This window comes from Pelophylax lessonae, assembly GCF_965119305.1.
Source record: "Pelophylax lessonae genome assembly, chromosome: 4".
Taxonomy (NCBI): domain Eukaryota; kingdom Metazoa; phylum Chordata; class Amphibia; order Anura; family Ranidae; genus Pelophylax; species Pelophylax lessonae.
This window is the reverse complement of record NC_138771.1, coordinates 205,241,364-205,262,813: the sequence shown is the minus strand read 5'-3', so window position 1 is coordinate 205,262,813 and position 21,450 is coordinate 205,241,364. Positions and strand designations below refer to the sequence as shown.

At 42.7% G+C, this 21,450-nt stretch overlaps 1 protein-coding gene across 1 annotated transcript in view; it reads right to left on the bottom strand.

Annotated features, from left to right (window-relative positions):
* The window catches only part of TBC1D22A (TBC1 domain family member 22A), an 860,932-nt gene that overhangs the window by 826,763 nt on the left and 12,719 nt on the right, over positions 1 to 21,450 (bottom strand). Inside the window, exon 2 of the mRNA XM_082254309.1 lies at positions 7,786 to 7,842. Within this exon, the coding sequence (XP_082110435.1) occupies positions 7,786 to 7,842 (57 nt within the window). The remainder of the gene's footprint in view (positions 1 to 7,785; positions 7,843 to 21,450) is intronic.

The following is a 21,450-nucleotide window of genomic DNA, read 5'->3' as shown; positions in this document are numbered from 1 at the left end:
TAGAATGTCTTGTAGGAGTGATGTCATTGCCAACTTTTTCTTCTTGTCCTTTGGAAGAGTAGTTACAAGAAATATTTCTGGGGGGGTCTATCAAACTTTATACTGTACCACAAGTCAATGAGGGGTCCAGGATAAAGTTGTCATTGGTAGCGCACTAAAAGACAATAAAAGACTATATTGCTGCGCTAACTGATACATGAAAAGCGTAATAAAAAATAAGGCAAATGGAAAGCAGCCACACAGAATCTGGAATAGTAACAGATCAAAAATATGTGGTGCTGCTCCTTAAAACATCCCAAAATAACTGAACTGGAAAAGTCTGTGAAATGTCCCAAGCCGCCAGAAAAGGTGCAAAGCTGTGAATCCGGGAAACCACCACCAGACACCCTGTTCACACCGCCTCTTACCAGATGGGGATGATCCCCATAACAGAGATCCAATGCGCCCAAATCTTTAAAGAGAGCCCAAGGCGATCCTCCTCCCGATGAAGCAGGATTGAGACATACAATCTTGTATACATAGGACTGGAGTTACCGATGTACGATGTGATCTTCTACAATCAGCGTCACTCGCCTCCACCCGCTTCACTCTGCTTAGCAACAGATGCCTGAGTGCAGAGACGGCGCATGCGCACTGGGAGGTCTTTAAGACCTCCACTGCTGTCCTCTCTCTATTCAGTGGTTAGATATCACAGGCAGCATAAAAACAAAAAGGCTCCTATAGTGTAGTATCTTAAACATCCAAATTGACTTGGCAAAAGTAATCAAGGTACTCACAAAAGGCTGTTTAAGAATAAGCTTAGAATAAGCAAATATATACAGGGAAGCTGCTGGCCACCAGCAACTACAATCTATCCCAGTTCACAAAAAAACGCAACAATGACAGGACACCATTCCTACTCACTCCCAGTGTCAGATTCAACTTACATGTTTCCTCTGTTCTCAGAGAAAACCTCCTAAATATGGCAGTTGGGTAAGCTTTGTTTGATGAGAATCACAAGAATGCCTTTTATCTCAAACCTGCAGGAAGGAGTTTTAGTGAAAGGCAAAGATCAAGTTGAAATAATCCACAGTCACCAGAGCATTCACTGCAAAGTTTACAAGTTCCCTGTACCCGGTGACAGAGGTCTTGAGACACCTTGGGTAGAAGTCACCATTCTCTGGAGTCCAGGTCATGCACATGAAGTTGTTTCAAAACATCTGATCCCTCCCTGGTGGTTGATGTCAGTCACTGCTGTGGCATTGTCCAACTGTATTTTTGTCAGGTGACCTTGAAGTCCAGATGGTCTAGCATTGAAGGGATAAATAATAGCGCCAAGTTCCAGTATGTTGAATCGGGAAATAAGGTTCCTCCCAGTAACCAAGTCCCTTGCTCCAAAACTCCTCCCCAGACCTGGAAGGCACTCCAGAGCCACCCAGCCATGGCAATCCTGATTTTGGGTGTGAGGGCATACATGATGGTTCAGAGACTAGGCTGTCTTGTCCTCTACAGCCAGAATATTGAGTTGCAATGGTCTGGAGTAGAATTGGGCATATTGAATTGCTTAAAATGAGTCTACTATTAAGCCCAGAACCCTCATGTGAAAGCAGAGGGTTGGTTGGATCCTGGACTGTATGTTTGAACAAGGGAGAAAAGAGTTCGGACTCTGCCTTGTGGGAGGAAGACCGTTCATATAACAGTATCCAGGAGAAGGCTAATGGGTCATACACACTATAAGATTTTCTGAAGACTTTTTCCTTTAGACTTACCAAAACCATATAATAGGAGGTCAAACCTAAACACTTTCAATTTGTATGCAATCTGGCAGGCCCTTGCACTACATAGAAAAGGTAAATCTGAAGGAAATCTAACCACAAAAGTTGGATAGTGTGTATCCAGCTTTAGATACTGCCAAGTGTTGAGTTGGATCCAACTCCTGGTTGAGGTTCAAGAGCCATGTGAACATTAATTGCACCAGGCTATTTCCTCAGTAGGAGATCATCCAGGTATCCCACTATGGGACTGCCCTGAGAGCAAAGCATTGCAAGTACAGAAGCCAGCACCTTGTTAAAACCCAAGGTGCAGTGGATTGAGGACAGCCACAAACGTTATGTTGTGAGCCCACTGCAAAACACAGGACTCACTGATGTGCCAAAAAGATGGTGACATGCAAGCAAGCATGTTTGATGTCCACAGAGGCCGGAAAGTCACCAGACACAGGGCACCAATGAACTTGAAAATTCCATTCAGAATTTAAGTGTCTGAAAGAAGGTTTCAAGAACCTTTAGGTCCAGAAAAAGACAACTGTCTCCAGCTTTAGCAAATGTAAATTGTTGATATAGTGAGACACATTGCCCTACTATAAAGCAAAAAAAAATAAAATCGATTTTGGGTTTACATACACTTTAAGCTATGTAGTACTCACTTAGGAGGTGATGGGAAAACAACTCCTCCTAAAAAATGGACTAGAGCCAAAATTGGTGCAAATAAATAAATAATTGCATATAGAAATGTATTATTATTATTATTATAACCACACTTTCATATAAAAAACTTTGGCTACTAAGCTAACACATCTGTATTCTGTCAGGGAAGAAAGGAAGACAGAGAAGGCGGCTAGGAGAAGCTAACCCTAATGGGCATTTTTTAATCTAGTTATTTCTGATAAATTCAACAAAGATCTGGCATGTGCTAATCAGGTCTACCGGCCAGAAACACTGGTATTTTGCCAAATAAAAGCTTAAAGGTTTTTTCCTCTGGATTAAAGCATCAGAAGAGCCTGAAAACATGTTTGGAAATTGACAAACCATGTACAATGATTGATTTTACCACAGAGATAGTTTAGCACTGAGTTCTTAAAAAAGCAGAAGCGTTGTTTACAACAAATTTTACACTGCAGCTTCTATTTAGCTGGAGCCATAAAGGAGGAGAACAAGCTTGTGCATTCCAATTTATCAATACTAAATTGCTATACTGTAAACAAATGAACTCCGTATGCTCAGAAAACTGCTGTGTTGAAGGTAGACTTCACAGAGAGAACATTTGGAAAACAGCACGACAAATTTCACTTTATTGAACTTACAGATTTCCATAGTTGCTTTAAACCTGCAAATACCTGGTAACGAAGCAGGATAGCTCTACTGTACAACAACTGCTGTTAGGCAGCCCTCAAGGAAGCAAAGAGGAGCCATCAACTGCGGTAATTACAGGATGGTCAATGACTGATATAAGCTTGCTTCACTCATTGGAAATTTTAATAGATGGAAAAAAAAAAAAAAAAAAAAACACAACAGTGAAGCTCTTCCTGAGATACTTTATTGGGAAGAAAAAAAATTACAGGCAATGAGGATTTGAAAGGTCAGTTTTGTACCTTTCCCCCAGTGTCTCCCCACAATGGATCCTGTTGTCCAATGTAAAATCCAAAATTTTAGATGCGGAGGTAATGAATCCAATGGGGACATATGTTTTGTTGACAAGTGTCTTAATGGGAATCCCCCTTTTGGACAAATTTCTGCTCATTCTCTCATTTCCTGTTGCTTCTCCAGGACAAGAAATGTAAAGAAATCTCCCCAAAGGGACACAGACAGCAAAAAAAAAAAAAAAACCTAGATAGGCGGCATTATAATCCTTCCCTACACTACCCAAAACTGAAAAAAAAAAAAAAAAATGTATATATATATATTATATATATATATATATATATATATATATATATATATATATATATATATATATATATATATATATATATATATATATATATATATATATATATATATATATATATATATATATATATATATATATATATTATATATATATATATATATATATATATATATAATATGTGTTGGCTATGCACATGTTAAGAGCAAGACCGATTTTCCTGTGGTCTCTTGTACCTACAGGTGAGCTTACAATAAAGCTTACACATAGTACAACAAATATCTCCTAAACATACATCACCGGCACAGTGCTCTGCATTGAAGGCATACTGAGTAAGCCATTAATCCGGAGTACTGTACCATGACCGCAGCTCCCCTTCACATCAGGGGCATCGGTCAAGCAGTGTCACCTGCCATGAACATAAAAAAAAAAAAAAACACACACACGAGCGAGCTTCTAGGGTCGTAGCTAGGTGACCTATGGCCACATATTGATCAAGTCCTACCCCACCACTGGTCAAAATTTGGGGCTCCGTTTCAGAGATACGGGACTCCTTGCGCGGCCTGTCAGAAGCTACATACAGCGCGGCCAGTTTACATACAAGCTGGCATGCGCTGTCTGCAGCAGACAGAGGATGAGCTCACAGTGCCTCTGCACTGAGCTCAATTGACAGCTTGGGGCCTTGGGCCAATAGTAAGCCACTATTGGTCCAAGCTGTCCAATAAAAATGCTGCAGTGGAGACTCTCCTCTCACTGCAGTGTCATAAAAGGGGGCATCTGTCTAAGACACATGCACCCCTTCTAGCCCATCCCTCCTAACTACAAGAAAAAAACATGGGTTTATGGGTATAAGGTTTACCCAAAATCCCAAGTTTTTCTCACACAGTGAGGGAGAATCTGCTGCTGTGGAAAAGGTACTTTTTCAATCAATCAAAATAATATATTATTATGTTATATGCTATAACATATATAACATGTTACAAAATAATGTATTATTTTTCTATTTACTGCAAAATTACTGATTTGAAGTTATCACTTCAAACTTCAGTAATTTGTCCGTAAAGTCACCTGACTGAGTACAGTTTTTGAAAATATAGTAAAATTACCTTAAAAACAATACATAATAAATGATTTGTATTTTACTTACTTGTATATTACCACTTGCCACCCAAGCCAATTCTGATACTTCTCTCTTACATGTAAAAATCATTTTTTTTTTTGCTAGAAAATTACTCAAAACCCCCAAACAATATATATCTTTTTTTAGTTGGACTGTTTCACTGTTTGTTTTAAATTCTGCTGCATGTCACCTTTTAGGGAAAAACCCTGAACCCTTTTTTGTTTACTTATTACTGAATATTATCGTTATATTTCTGGCTTCAGAAAATAATGAGACATGTTTTATTTTTTCGACAATTTTTATTGTCATTTTTGCTAGTAATATTGTTTCCAGCATTAACAAAAAGAGTGACTGAAAAACCTCTTAAAGGGGACAGCATTTGTAAATATTTTTTTTTTAAATGAGTATTTCTAGTATTTCTAATTGAAGTATTTCTAATTGAAAGGTTCAAGTTATCTGACTGTTGTGCTGAAACTGACATGCACAACTACGTAGTTGGTTTACATGTTTGCGTTTAGATATTCAGTACTTTAAGGCCCCTTTCACACAGGCTGACCGATCGGGCCTGCCTGTAAGTTTTTAAGGCAGACCCAAAACGGGCCACCCATTGCCCTCTATGGAGCGGCAGGTGTCAAATGGACATGTGTCCAATGACATCCGATCCTGTCCGCTAAAAACAGGCAGATAGGAGATCTGTTACCCATTCGTCGGGTGGATCAGATAACAGATGTAAAAACGGACAGCCGGTCAGTTTACCTCTGACCGCCCATACAGAGAGTGGGCTGTGTTTGTGTCTGCTCTGCATAAGCGAAAACAGACCTGTCATCCGCTTGGTCTGCGGGGATCAGCGGAGAGATCCGCCGCTGAGCTAGCGAAGAGTGCCAGTGTGAAAGGGGCCAATTCCAGGAAAGGAATTAAAATCATTAAAAATAAATCAATAAATAGACCAGTAAAAGTTAAAAAAAAAAAAAAAAGTAACAACCCTTTCCATTTTTCCTGAAGAAGAGAAAGAACATGTGACATCAACAAACTGAAAAAAAAAAAAATTGGATTTTTGACTTACCCTAAAATCTATTTCTCTGATGTTCCGTGACGGACACAGATCTTCATTACCATTGGGTTATACTGCCCCCTACAGGAGTAGGACACTAGGCAGACAAAAAAAACTTGACCACGCCTATGGGGCAGTACCTGTGGGTATACTCCCACTCTCTGCTATAGGTATCCAGTTTTGTAACAAGCAGCGTCAGAAGAAAAATACCCAACTCCAAAGAGGGGCGGGTGCTGTGTCTGTCAATGAACATCAGAGAAATGGATTTTACAGTAAGTCAAAAATTCAATTTTCTCTTTCGTTCATTGATGGACACAGCTCCTCACCTTCATGACCATTGGGACGTCCCGAAGCAGTGTCAAAAATGAGGGGTAGGAACAGCAGAAAAAACTTCCAAAGCTAAACATAACCAACCAGGTAGCTTGTGACTCAACTATCAACAACTGAAGCTCACCTGAAAAAAAAAAAAAAAAACACGACCTAAAAAAGGTATGTCCACCCCCGGGGGGGGGAGAGGGGGGCAAAGGTCTGCAATAGACCACCGAGAACGGGGGGGGGGAGCAGACTGGGAGGGAGGGGAGCCCGGACGATCCCAGGGAAGAGCCCATGTCCAACCCAAAACCCTCGAGGGGTAGGGGGGGGACAGTTACTACACCAGGAAAGAGTGGGCACCGCTCCGGACAAGAACTGACATCGCAATGTGGGTGTTGTCAGCCAGGAGGAAATGCTGCGACTTGGGCCAAAGCCAGTACGTACGCGCCCTCGCGAGACCAGGCCAGCCCATGTTCAGTGGGGCTATGTCGCAGCCGACCTAGCGTGGAGCTGCGGTCTGCACGCGATCGCTGGCCAGACTGGGGGAACCCTAAGGATCTATATTATCCAGTTCATCGCCCAGTTCGGCACTTGATTGTAGCTCTTACAGGAACAAAATAATAAAAGGAGAGGAAAAAAAAAAAAAAATCCATTCAAAAAGAAAAAAAATTGCCAGAACCAGAGATCCCAGCAAAGAACTAGGTCCTTACGCCTGACTAGGCAGAAAAAAAAACTGAATACCTATAACAGAGAGTGGGAGTATACCCCCAGGGACTGCCCCATAGGCATGGTCACGTTTTTTTGTCTGACTAGTGTCCTACTCCTGTAGGGGGCATTATAACCCAATGGTCATGAAGATGAGGAGCTGTGTTCGTCAATGAACAAAAGAGAAAGCATTTTTTGTGTTTTGGGGGGTAGGATTTTGTAAAGCTGCATATCCACTTTTATTCAGTTTTTAAAAGACTAATTAATTAATTCAGTGTCTGAAACTAGAACTGAACTAGATGGTCTTTTTTCAGGCAGACTAAATAACTATGTAGGTAACATTTTTACAATTTAAAAAAAGTATGAATGTATGTTTTCCTACTATACTTGAGCAAAAATAAACAGAGTACGTGGTCCATTAAACCCTCTTAACTGTGGGTAGCAACTAACCAGCATTGCAGCAGCAAGAATAAGGGTGTCACAATACTGTGTACACTGTGTGGTAAGGCTTGTGAAATATAAAAAAGGCAAAGCAAAATTCCAAATAATTTGGCAGGTATTTATTTTTGATTGAAGTGCCTCTATATAATCTGATTGAAGTACTGTATGTCTCACATAAATGAACTTACCTTTCAGTCCTGCTCTTTGCATCATAGATTAGAAAAAAAAAAAAAAAATATTATAACTCAAAGCATGTTTCAGGACTGTGTAAATAAATTGAATAATTTATTGTACAGTTCTCAGTACGCAAAGAACGAACTTTCACACTGTTCATACCAATTGTTAAACCTTGGCAACCGACAATCTATACTTTTATGACTTCCATAACAGGCAAAAGCAAAACACAAACAGGTCAACTGTCCACAAGGCATAAAACCAAGCTAAAATACTGTTCATACACTTTATTCTATTTTTAAGATAAAAGCAACCAAAATATAAAAACTTGACTTACGCTCCATGAAGCAGGGGGTCAAAAGGAGGATGCTGGGCACCATATACATGTTGAATGCTAATTGAAGAAGAGATAAAATGCACCATTAATACACTTAAAAAAAAAAAAAAAAAAACACACACACACACACACACACACACACACACACACACACACACACACACTATAAACATTAGGGATCTCTTCCTATATTCACACAATAATAAATTTTCTATAGAAGTCCTTGTGCTTTGATAAGAAATGTTCCACTTCCAAGAAATTGTGATGCTAATACCATTAAAAACCCTTATCCGAGGGAGAAAAAAAAATTATATATATTATATATATATATATATATATAAATAAAAACACAAAAACTTTTCTTTCACTCATGGTTATAGGCCTCATGTACATTGCTGCTGATAAAACGGACGTTTAGAAGCAGTTGGGCGTTTTTTTTAGCAGCCCCTGAACCCTCCTCTATGTTATCTTATCTGTCCATGTACACTGAGTCGTTAACAGTCATTTAGAGGCAGTTGAGTTCAATGTCGTTTTTTGTAAAGCAATTATTTGCGTTCAGGATGTTCAGAACGTGTGTTTACTGGCGTTTCAAACGCAAAACGCGACCGAACGCGACCAAATGCTGTCAACCGCGTTTAGCGCTTGCGTTTTTACTGTTTAAAAGGAGAAGGATTTTTTGACCTCTAAAAACGGATCTGAGCGCAAACGCGGCATACAAACGCGACACAACGGACGTTATAAACGTCATTTACATTCCAGCGTTCAAAGGAGTTTTACAAACGTCCCGTGTACATTTAGTATAGTTAGTGTTTGGCTGAGGCAATTTATTATCAATCAACTGTGTTTACTTTTTTTTAAACCATAATGACAACAGAAACTACCCAAAAGACCCTGATCAAAAGTTTAAATACCCTGGTGATTTTGGTCTGATAACATGCACACAAGTTGACACAAAGGGGTTTGAATGGCTATTAAAGGCAACCATCCTCATCGGTGATCTGTTTGCTTGTAATTAGTGTATGTATATAAAAGGGCAATAATTAGTGTATGTATATAAAAGGGCAATGAGTTTCTGGACTCCTGACAGACCCTAACATCTTTCATCCAGTGCTGCACTGACGTTTCTGGATTCTGAGTCATGGGGAAAGCAAAAGAATTGTCAAAGGATCTGTGGTAACAGTTAGTTGAACTGTATAAAACAGGAAAGGGATATAAAAAGATATTCAAGTCATTGAGAATGCCAATCAGCATTGTTAAAACTCTAATCAAGAAGTAGAAAATGAGGCGTTCTGTTGAAACCAAACCACGGCCAGGTAGACCAACTAAAAATTTCATCCACAACTGCCAGGAAAATTTTTTCGGGATGCAAAGAAAAACCCACAAATAACTTCAGGTGAAATACAGGACTCTATGAAAACCAGTGGTGTGGCTGTTTCCAGATGCACAATAAGGAGGCACTTGAGGAAAGATGGGCTGCATGGTCAGTTCCCCAGAAGAAAGCCATTACTATGCAAATGCCACAAAGTATCCCGCCCACCATTCCTACTGTGAAACACGGAGGTGGATCGCTGATGTTTTGGGAATGTGTGAGCTACAAAGGCAAAGGAAAAGGAAATTTGATCAGAATTGATGTCAAGATTAATATATTAAAAAAGAATAGCGCACACATGCAAAAGAAATTAATTACCAAATTTGAAGACAATCCATAAATAAAAATGGGGATTTGGTCCCACCATATGGCCATATAGTGCTCAAGCCCACCACTGCGTCAAAGTACCCCATTATCAGTGGGTCCTACACTATCCATGAAAAAGAGATGAATCCAGCCTTTCTAACCCTTGGAGATAATACTCCTTGCTGGGAAAGATGTGCAAATGCACTACAGGGGACTCCTCCTATATCCACTTGATGGTGGACACTGATAGAGTACAGGTGTGTGTGGGGGGTGGGTGAGGGTTTCTCAACCTCGGTAGTCTGGTCAGACCGAATACATAATAAACAAGCAAAAAATTTTGCCAGACTACCGAGGTTGAGCAACCCTCACCCACCCCCCACACACACCTGTACTCTATCAGTGTCCACCATCAAGTGGATATAGGAGGAGTCCCCTGTAGTGCATTTGCACATCTTTCCCAGCAAGGAGTATTATCTCCAAGGGTTAGAAAGGCTGGATTCATCTCTTTTTCATGGATAGTGTAGGACCCACTGGTAATGGGGTACTTTGACGTAGTGGTGGGCTTGAGCACTATATGGCCATATGGTGGGACCAAATCCCCATTTTTATTTATGGATTGTCTTCAAATTTGGTAATAATTTCTTTTGCATGTGTGCGCTATTCTTTTTTAATATACATGTCTTTTGGTTCATAGCTGCACCAGCTTTAGAAATATATGGGTATGCTCCCCCAAATTTTTTGCTAGCTTATTATGTCAAGATTAATGCAGTATGTTTTCAAAAGATACTAGAGGAAAATTTGCATTCATCAGCACGGAAGCTGCGCATGGGACATACTTGGACATTCCAATATGACAATGATCCTAAACACAAGGCCAAGTCAACCTGTCAATGGCTACAGCAGAATAAAGTGAAGGTTCTGGAGTGGCCATCTCAGTCTCCTGACCTCAATATCATTGAGCGATTCTGGGGAGATCTCAAATGTGCAGTTCATGCAAGACAGCCCAAGAATTTACAGGAACTGGAGGCTTTTTGCCAGGAAGAATGGGCAGCTTTACCATCTGAGAAGGTAAAGAGCCTCATCCACAAATACCATGAAAGACTTCAAGATGTCATTGATGTTAAAGGGGGCAATACACAGTATTAAGAACTGAGGTATGTAAACTTTTGATCAGGGTCATTTGGGTAGTTTCTGTTAAATTTTATGATTTAACCACTTAAGCCCCAGAAGATTTTACCCCCTTCCTGACCAGGGGGTATTTTGCGATTCGGCACTGCGTGACTTTAACGGACAATTGCGCGGTCGTGCGACGCTGTACCTAAACGAATTGGACGTCCTTTTTTTCCCCACAGAGCTTTCTTTTGGTGGTATTTGATCGCCTGTGCGATTTTTTGATCATGCGCTATAAACAAAAAAAGGAGCATCAATTTTGCAAAAATAATATTTTTCACATTTTTTTTATATGAAATTCCCCAAAAAAAAAAAAAGTAAAAATCAAAATTTTTTAACATTTTCGGCCAATTTGTTTTATGCTACATATGTTTGGTAAAAAAAAAAAAAAAAAACAAATTGCAAAAAGCGTATTTTGATTGGTTTGCGCAAAAGTTATTGCGTTTACTAACAAAGGGAAAGATTGTCATTTTTGTTGGCTTTTTTTAATGTCATGTAATGACATTTAATGTAATGTTTAATGTAATGGCGGCGATCTGCGATTTTTTTTGCGGTACTGCGACATTGCAGCGGACACATCGGACCCTTGACTGACATTTTTGACACTTTTGGGGTTACCAGTGACATTTCTACAGTAATCAGTGCTATATATATGCACTGTTACTGTAAAATGACACTGGCAGTGAAGGGGTTAACTTTATTTGAGAGGGAGGGGCTGTGTGTGTCCCTAGGGGCGCGATTCTAACTGTAATTGGCTGTGGCTTGAGGTATAGGAACAATGATCAACGGTCATACATAGTAGAACCGTATGATCATTGTTTCTACACAGGGGAGAATGACAGGCGGCTTGTTTACACTAGCCGCCTGCCTTTCTCCCTCTGCAGCGACGATCGCAGAGTGACCGGCGGACATCGGGTCCGCCGGGCACACGCACGGGGGGGGGTCCCTCACAGGCTAGCGACGTAGACCTACGTCGCTCTGCCTGTGAGGGGCTGACTGCCGCAGTAAATATACTGTGCGCAGTCGGCAAGTGGTTAAAAAGAGTAAACACAGTTGATTGATAATAAATGGCTTCAGCCAAACATTACCATGAGTGAAAGAAAAGTTTGTGTTATTCATATTCTCTGAAAAGTGGCCAAGAAATCATAAATTCTGCCAGAGTATGTAAACTTACGAGCGTGTGGATAGAGATAGAGATAATTAGTTGGCTGATTATTGTTTTGATTATTCAGATAAAAACCCTTAGGCTACATTCACACCTGAGCGTAGCGTTTTTCGCGCGGTTTTTACCGCGATTTTACCGCGATTTACAGGCGTTTTTTGATTGAATAGATACCAATGGAAAACGCCTGTAATCTGCCCAAAAAGAAGCTCATGTACTTTTTTGAGCGTTGGGCGTTTTGTAAACAGCGTTAAAACGCTCAGATGTGAACAGGGGCCATTGAAATGAATAGGATTTGTCTTGTTGGGCGTTTTGAGAGCTGATCCTAGAGCAGAAAAACTCCCCAAAAACGCCTAGATGTGAACGGAGCCTTAAATATAAAAAAAAGTGTGGGGTTTCATTTAGTTATTATGTAAATTTGAAAATAAAAATGTTTTTCTTAAATATCTATATGCAGTGGTAAGGCCTGCCTTACATGGGTTGAATTTTGAAATAATTATTTTTTCCAAAATCTTAACTAAGTATTTTCTTTCAAATTTTGCACATAATTAGTGGGCTGCAGCAACAGCAGATTTTCATGCGGTCTTCAAATTTGAGCGATTGAGCATGTTCTAAATTTTTTAAAAATCCAAACGATTTTCTAATCAACGATGGGAGAATCATGTGAGAAATATAATCAAATAAGAAATGCTTGAGTGTAAGAAAAGAAAATTCCTATAAAGAAAAGATTCCCAGCCACAAAAAAAACTATTTTCTGTAGCAACAGGAGATGAACTTGGAGGCTTGGTTGGCCGAATTTCGAAATCAATAAAGCGGCACCATTAGATAACAAAACGCAAGCAAAAAACATCTGATTTTCAAAAGCAAATGAATTCGTAATTCGACCCATGTATGGTCTGCATTAATAGGAATATAACTAACCAGCTATATGGTTGGGGAACAAAATATAGAATCCACTCTGAGAATAACAGAAGAGATATACAATATATTGTCAAAAGTATTGGGAAGCCTGCCTTTACACGCACATTAACTTTAATGGCATCCCAGTCTTAGTCAATAGGGTTCAATATTGAGTTGGCCCACCCTTCGCAGCTATAACAGCTTCAACCTTTCTGGGAAGGCTGTCCACAAGGTTTAGGAGTGTGTCTATAGAAATGTTTGACCAGACTTCCAGAAGCACATTTGTGAGGTCAGGCTTGGATATTGGATAAGAAGGCCTGGCTCGCAGTCTCTCCTCTAATTCATCCCAAAGGTGTTGTATCGGGTTGAGGTCAGGACTGTGCAGGCCAGTCAAGTTCTTTCACCCTAAATTATTATTATACAGGATTTATATAGCGCCAACAGTTTGCGCAGCGCTTAACAAAATGAGGGCAGACATTACAGTTACACTACAATTTGGAACAAAAGGAATCAGAGGGCCCTGCTCGTTAGAGCTTACAATCTAAAAGGGAGGGTCAATTGATACAAAAGGCAATAGCTGTGGGGGATGCGCTGATGGAGCAAGAGAAACAGCGTTATTAGTTAGTAGCCGGGTAGGCTTCTTTAAAGAGAAGGGTTTTCAGGGATCGTCTAAAGATGGATAGATTAGGGGACAGTCGGACAGATTGGGGTAGAGAGTTCCAAAGAATGGGAGAAGCTCTGGAGAAATCCTGGAGGCGAGCATGGGAAGAGGTGACAAGGGAGCTAGAGAGCAGGAGGTCTTGGGAGGACCGAAGAGAGCGGCTAGGTTGATATTTTGAGATCAGGTTAGTGATGTAGCTGGGGGCAGAGTTGTGGATGGCTTTGTAAACTATTGTTAGCACTTTGAATTTTATTCGTTGGGTGAGTGGAAGCCAATGAAGGGATTGGCAGAGAGGGTTGGAGGACACTGAACGGTTGGTAAGGTGGATAAGTCTTGCAGCTGCATTCATTATGGATTGAAGGGGGGATAATCTATGTAAGGGTAATCCAATGAGGAGGGAGTTGCAATAGTCGAGGCGAGAGATAACCAGCGCGTGAATTAAGAGCTTGGTGGTGTCATTGGTTAAAAAGGGCCATATTCTAGCGATGTTGCGGAGGTTAAGGCGGCATGATTTGGACAGGGATTGGATGTGAGCCTGAAAGGACAGTGCAGAGTCCAGGGTTAACCCTAGCACCCTGGCATGTGTGGAAGGACTAATAGTTATTCCATTGATCTTGACAGAGAATTCTGGGGAAGGGGTACGTAGAGGAGGAAATAGATTCAGTTTGAGGAAGTGGTGAGACATCCAGGCTGATATGTCTGTTAGTAGATCAGTGATGCGGGAGGAGACTGATGGGGTGAGCTGAGGGGTAGAGAGGTAGATTTGGGTGTCATCAGCATAGAAATGGTAGTGGAAGCCATGGGAGGCTATTAGCTGACCCAGGGAGGAGGTATAGATTGAGAATAGTAGTGGTCCAAGCACAGAACCTTGGGGGACCCCAACAGTAAGAGGAGTTGCAGAGGAGTAAGTGGAATTGTAAGTGACACTGAAGGTGCGGTGAGATAGGTAAGATTCGAACCAGTGGAGAGCACAGTCACGGAGACCGAGCAAACTGAGTTTTTTGAGAAGGAGGGGGTGGTCAACAGTATCAAAGGCAGCCGAGAGGTCCAAGAGTAAGAGTATCGAGTAGTGACCATTGGTTTTTGCTGTTAGTAAGTCATTTGTAAGTTTTAGGAGAGAAGTTTCTGTGGAGTGTTGCCGGCGAAATCCAGACTGAAGGGGATCAAGGAGGTTATTCTCAATGAGGTGCTTGCTCAGGCGGTTGTAGACTAAATGTTCAAGGAGCTTGGAAGCAAAAGGGAGTAAGGAGATGGGTCTTAAGTTATTAAGATTGGAGGGGTCTAGCGAGGCTTTCTTTGGTATGGGAGTTACTAGCGCATGTTTTAGAGAGCTGGGGAAGATCCCAGTGGAGAGGGAGAGGTTGAAGATATGAGTTAAAGAGTGTAGGATAGAGTCAGAGGGTGACCGTAGTATTTGAGAAGGAACAGGGTCCAGGGGGCAGGAAGTTAGGTGGGCATTAGAAAAAATTTTAGTAACTTCCTCTACAGTAGTTGGGTTAAACAAGGGAAGTATTGATTGTGCAGGAGGACAAGGTGTGTAAGGTGAGGGAGATATCTTTAGTGTAAAAATCTCTTCACGAATTGTATCGATCTTATTTTTGAAGTGATTGGCAATCTCTTGGGCAGTGAGTAAGTTAGTGGGTGGAGGCAATGGAGGACGAAGTAGAGCGTTGAAGGTAAAAAAGAGTTGACGGGGACTGTGTGAGAGGGTGTTAATGAGAGTGATAAAGTAGGTCTGTTTGGCAGTGTGGAGGCAGGAACTGTATTTTTGGAGGGCAGATTTATATTGACTGAAATCTTGCTGTGACTTAGTCTTACGCCACAGACGCTCAAGAGCACGACTACGTTTTTTGAGGCTTCTGGTATTGTCTGTCTGCCAGGGTTGAAGCGGTCGGGGCCTGATTCTGTGTGTAGGGAGGGGGGCCAAAGCATCCAGGGTAGATGACAGTGAACTGTTGTAGACAGAAGTGGCCATGTTGGGGCAGGAGAGGGATGAGATTGTGTTGAAGAGACCATCTGTAGCAGAAAAAAGAAGTGAAGGGTTCAGATGGCGAAGGTTTCTACGGGTAATTGTTCGGTAGTTGGAAGGTAAGGAGGACAAGGAGAGACTGAAACTAAATGTGCTCATCCATGTCTTTAAGGACCTTGCTTTGTGCACTGGAGGGGGGGAATATGGTGTGGACTTGTTTTTTTAAAGGGTTTTCCTTGGCCCCTAAGTTCCAGTGAAGGGAACTCTTAAGGCGTCAGCATCATTTCAAGACATTTTGGACAATTTCATGCTCCCAGCTTTGTGGGAACAGTTTGGGGATGGCCCCTTCCTGCTCCAACATGACTACGCACCAGTGCACATAGCAAGGTCCATAAAGACATGGAAGAGCGAGTTTGGGGTGGAGGAACTTGACTTTAAATGCAACTGTAATGCCTTGTATTGTCTCCAATCTATCAGCCTACAGTTTCTCTGGGTTCAGATACTGATCTTCCCTGCACAGAGCCCTAACTACTTCAGCACTGTGTATTTACATCGCTACTTTGGCATTAAATACCGGAGTTATGGCAGCAGATAGCTGCCATAACCCCGGTATTTTCTTACACAGCCGGCAGTCCTCTTTCATATAAAAAATGTAGTCCCAGCAGCAGATTCGCCATGGGATCACTTTTATGGGTGGCGGGAGAGGTGACCACCCCCTTCCCGCCGCTTCCTGGTCAATTTCCCAGCTTACTGGAGCCGTCGGTAGCTGGGAAAACTGTCCAATTCCCTGTGTTGCTTTGAAGTCCAGTGAGGTCAGGATGATGTCATAGACGCCATAAGATGTCAGTCATAAAGGGCATGTAGATGAAAGATAAGGGGGAGGAGACACATAGCGTAATCCAGAAAAACGATAAAAGCTTCATTAAAAATACACTTACATATAGAGCATGTATGATCGCATAGAAACTTATTCCTGGTGGTGTTTGGAGAACCGCGGCATCCTGGGTCTGGCCAGACGTGACGTCAACACGCCCCCTATCCGTGCCGGCTCTGCTTGTGTCTACGAGGACGCGGGACGCTGCAGTTCTCCAACCACCACCAGGAATACACTTCTATGCGATCGTACATGCTCTATATGCAAGTGTATTTTTAATAAAGCTTTTATATCGTTTTTCTGGATTACGCTATGCGTCTCCTTCCCCTTATCTTTCATCTGCATTCCATTTATGACTGACGTCTTATGGCGTCTACTGGATTTGAGGAATGTTCATATGGATGTGAGGAATGCTTACTCAGGACCCTGCATAAGTGCTAAACACACTGCCGTTTGGGGCCAATTCATTAGTTTGAGTGGCCACGGATCTCTGGTAAGCAGCCCAATTAACCCTTGCTTCACGGGTGTTATTTCATCCTACCTCACGAGGGAAAGAACTGGAACATCTGACACCTGCTGGGACTTGTGGTGCACTCCGGGTGTAGCACCTTATTATATTCACGATTTGGTTCAATCCTTTTTTTCACGGACTATTATTTAGACATTGAGGACATTGTCCCTTGTACTTGATTGTTTGCTATATTTCATTGTTTCATTTTTGTCATAATACTGATTTATATCACTTGTGGCTAGCGCTGCACATTATTTTTATTGTTTGCTCGATCGTATCTATAGATCAGTATCAGCAGCTTTTTTTTTCACAGTTTTCCATTATCTCACTTTTTAGCGCAGAAATATTCCCCCTACCCCAGATCCGGGGTGAGGACGGGCCTTGTCCGCGGGTCTGGAGAAGCCAGCTCTTGTATCCTCCAGAGGAGGCCCCGAAGGGCTTCGATCCCTTGTCAATCAACCGGAAGGGAAAAAAAAAAAAAAAAACACTTATGAGCCGAGGAGGGCCCACGTCTACAATCAGGGTCCCTGCCCTTAATAGCCTGCGATAGAAAGGTACTCTTTACCCCTGTGAGACCTTTAATGTTGTCATTCAGGTTAGCACCAAACAGGCCATCTCCTTGAAGGGGAAGATCAGTCAAGGCCTTTTTAGAAGTCTGATCCACAGACCGGCATTTGAGCCAAAAGACATGCTGAAGGACCACTGCCGAAACAGAGCTGAGCCACTAGGGGAGCCGCATCCAAAAGAGACATAACAGATAAACTGCATCCCCTGGACCAGCTGTTCCACCAGCTCAGCAAAGGCAGGGGGGAGCTACTCCCCCCTCCAGGTAACGGCCCTAAAGCCTAGCCCATTCAGTCAGAGTCTGACACCAGGGCAATGGTGAATATCGGCCTCAGTGCTGAACCAGCAGAAGGGACTCCTCATAGGGGTATCGCCTAGCAACTCGCTTAGGGGCCCCAAGGGGACGCCTTGGTCAATCACACGATTTAGTGAAAATTCTGTCAAAATAGAGGGGAAAGGGAACACCTTTTCCGCTCTGGATTTCTTGGGAATGCCAAAAGGAACCTGCGCCTCAGCTTCAGCTGCGTCCTCCATCTTTAAGGGCTCACACACAGCTACATTCAGTGCGTCCATCAGCGCTATCTGAGGATTCAAGGTGCGTGGTCGCAGACGCAGCAGGATGACCCACATCCGCGGCGGCCGAATCATATTCAGGATCTGATAGGACAGATGAGGCAGGGGGCGCTTTTTGCCAGCCCCTCGCCCAAAAGCCACCCCTACCCGGGACACCAGGGACAACAGAACCGCCATCAGTGCATCGATGGATGGTTGGGACCCGGAGGGCCCCGCAGCCTCAGAGAAGGGACCAGGTGGGGAGATGTGCACTAAAGACAACATGAATCATCAGAGGGATCCAACAATAAAGAGTAAAATGCTGCTAAGGGACAACCCCAACCGCTCTGGCAGCCCACCTGGTTACCAGCCACAGAGCACCAATCCTCAGTAGAGAGGGAGAGGACCCCACCAGACTCACCACTCCGCAGAAACCAGGCAATGCAGCTACCAGGAGAATCTGCACTACACGAACGGTGATCAGGAAATGAAAAAAGATCCAGGAGTCAGCACTAGCCACCCACCGCCAAAATCACTGCCAGGAAGGCTCCACTGTCTTGCCCGCTGCTATTTTCAATGGCAACCCATTGAAAACTGGCCACCAGACTACACAAACATGGGCGCCGTGCATTAAGCACACAGGCTACAAGAAAATGGCAGCCCAGCGTGGCACCACAAAGCTCCCAGGGACCCAGGAGGGATATCTAGGCCTCAGAAAATGGCAATGGCAGGAAGAGGGTGACCTGGCAGGAGCCCCCACTAGGTACAGCCCCCCCCCCCACAGCCGATAGTCCAGTTGCCGGCAACGCACCCCCCGCCCCTATTGCCAGTACTGCCCTCTGCCCCCACCCTAGGCGGTGGATCAGGCCACCCCACAGCCCCAACGTCAGTGAAGGAGGAGGGGGGCGGATGGGGGGGCGAGATGGCCAACATGGATCACAAGACCAATGAGGGGGGTGCCTAACGGAAAGGAGGGGAACCCAGGGATCCGGTCATCCCATGGAGGGGCCCAAATCCACCCCAAGACCCTCCAGGGGGAGAGGGGGGACAGTTACTTACCATACCAGGTACTGCTGGTGGTTACAGCTGGCTGTTGTTACTGCTGGCAGAGAGTGTGAGGAGCAGTACTGGAGGAAGCATGCAGAGCTGATGTTTCCTGTATCTCTTGGTCTCCTCACAGGCGGAGTGCATTTGATATCACTCCCCTTGTAACAGGACGGACAGAGACTGAACTTTTCAGGGAAGCTTTGGCTTCATTCTGACAGCTGACACAGACAGCCGGGATATCGTGCAGCACTTGCAGGGGTCAGGGAGCTGCCGCCCGCATGCGAGAGACTCCCGCACCTTGGGATGTCTGGGACAAGACACCTGCCGCAGTGTAGCTCAAGCGCCAGGCCGCTAATTCTAGTCGCCACAGCGACCTGGCGCCTGGGGTTTGTCAAGCCCAGCTTTAAGGTAAAAATAAACTTTTGCCTTTAGAATCACTTTAAATCACTTCCTTCTCCTGCCCAGCCCTACATGTCTTATGAGGCATTGCTCCTGACACATTCACAAGCTCTCAGGCACTTAGTGACATGTATGGACGGTGTACTAAGCTGTATGTGTACTGCACTGCATTTCCTGATATGTAAACAAATAGTGCAATCTATATGCTGGGCAGCTAACCCTTTGAAAATAGTTGTCAACTATTTTTATAAATCGATGACAATTCGTTTTTTCAGCCCTACAAAGCTCAATCCTGTTCCTGCGACTGCGTTTTGCAAAAACGCTCAGCAATCTTTTCTTTACGTTTCCTGCAGGTACAGCAGCCCATTCAAATGGGCTGCTGTGCCAGTGCAAAACGCAAGCCGCACAACCCGCAATAGTGTGAACACAACCTTAGGTCAAGCTAGCAAGGTTTAGTTACTAGGTTAGTCTACTTGCACAAGTGGGCCATGTGCATCATATCCCCGCATTTTCAGTCCCCTGGGAGTCAGAGATGCAGTGCCCAGCCCGGCTGCCAACAGCCTGTCAAAAATCAAATGACCAGCTGAAATATGCGGCGGCTGGATGGCGTGCTCGCGTTTAGGGCCATATGCATTTAGGAACTTTGCAAATAATCACAAACTGTGGAAACTTCACACTGGACCTCATGCAACTTGGATTTTGTGCCTTTCCACTCTCCCTTCATTTCTAAATGAAATGCAAAATTTTCCGCAGTCAGTGATGGTTTGGGGAGCCATGTCATCTGCTGGTGTTGGTCCACTGTGTTTTATCAAGTCCATAGTCAGCGCAGCCCTCTACCAGGAAATTCTAGAGCACATCATGCTTCCCTCTGCTGATCAGCTTTATGGAGATGTTGATTTAATTTTCCTGCAGGACTTGGCACCTGCCCACACTGCCAGAAGTAACAATACCTGGTTTAATGATCATGGCATCGCTGTTCTTGATTGGCCAGAAAACTCGCCTGACCTAAACCCCATAGAGAATCTTTGGGGTATTGTCAAGAGGAAGATGAGACACCAGACCCAACAATGTAGATGAGCTGAAATCCACTATCAAAGAAATCTGGTTTTCCATAACACCTCTGCTGTGCCACAGGCTGATCGCCTCCATGCCAAGCCGCATTGATGCAGTAATTCATGCAAAAGGAGCCGCGACCAAGTATTGAGTGCATACTATACTGTACATGGACATACTTCTCAGTAAGCCAACATTTCTGTATTAAATGTTGTTTATTTTTTTTATTAGTTTTGTATAATAATCCAATTTTCTGAGATACTGAGTTTCACTTTCTGAATTGAATTACTGAAATAATCTTTTGATGACATTCTAATTGTATGAAATGCACCTATAGTTATCACCAGAACAGGTTCCCCAATGAAAGCTATCCCCTCACCTTCTGTTGTAGGGGCGATTCTATAAAACAGATTTTCTGTTTTATAGAATATATATATATATATATATATATATATATATATATATATATATATATATATATATATATATATATATATATATATAGTAAACACCTAACACGGGCTCTAAACCTTAACTAGGATATCCAGAAAAAGAAAAGATTTGGTTTTTAGATAAAATGTTAAAAATAATGCAGCAATAAAAAAGTCCTGCTGTGACTCTGTACTATAGGTACAAAGAACACAAATAGCACTGACAGCTTTGTACATTCAGGCAGTGCAATCCGTTATCTCTGTGGGTTTGTACATTGTGACATTTTTTAAGAATCACATTTTTCCGGTGTATTGTTCCTCTTCATTTTTCTGGGAATCTCCTCTTGCTCTTTTAGTCTATGCCTGGCTATATAAATCGTTCTGTAATCCGCCCATTTTCTAAAGAAATTGTGAAATCCATTTCAGATTACTTCTGCAAAACTATTTCCCTACACATCACAAGACAAATCCAGCTTCCTTCCTACCAGCTCTCATCTGTGTGCGCATCTTTCCAAAATATAGTGTGCCATGAAAAATACAGCGACTGCCACTGCTGCCCCCCTATGAAATGTATGGTTGTCTAGATGTCATGCTGATCCTCAAGCTTAAATATTTCTCACTCACGGACTCAACATATACATGTATATAACAAATGAAGTCAGAACTCTTCATCTGCTTGCTTGTTCCAGGCTTATGC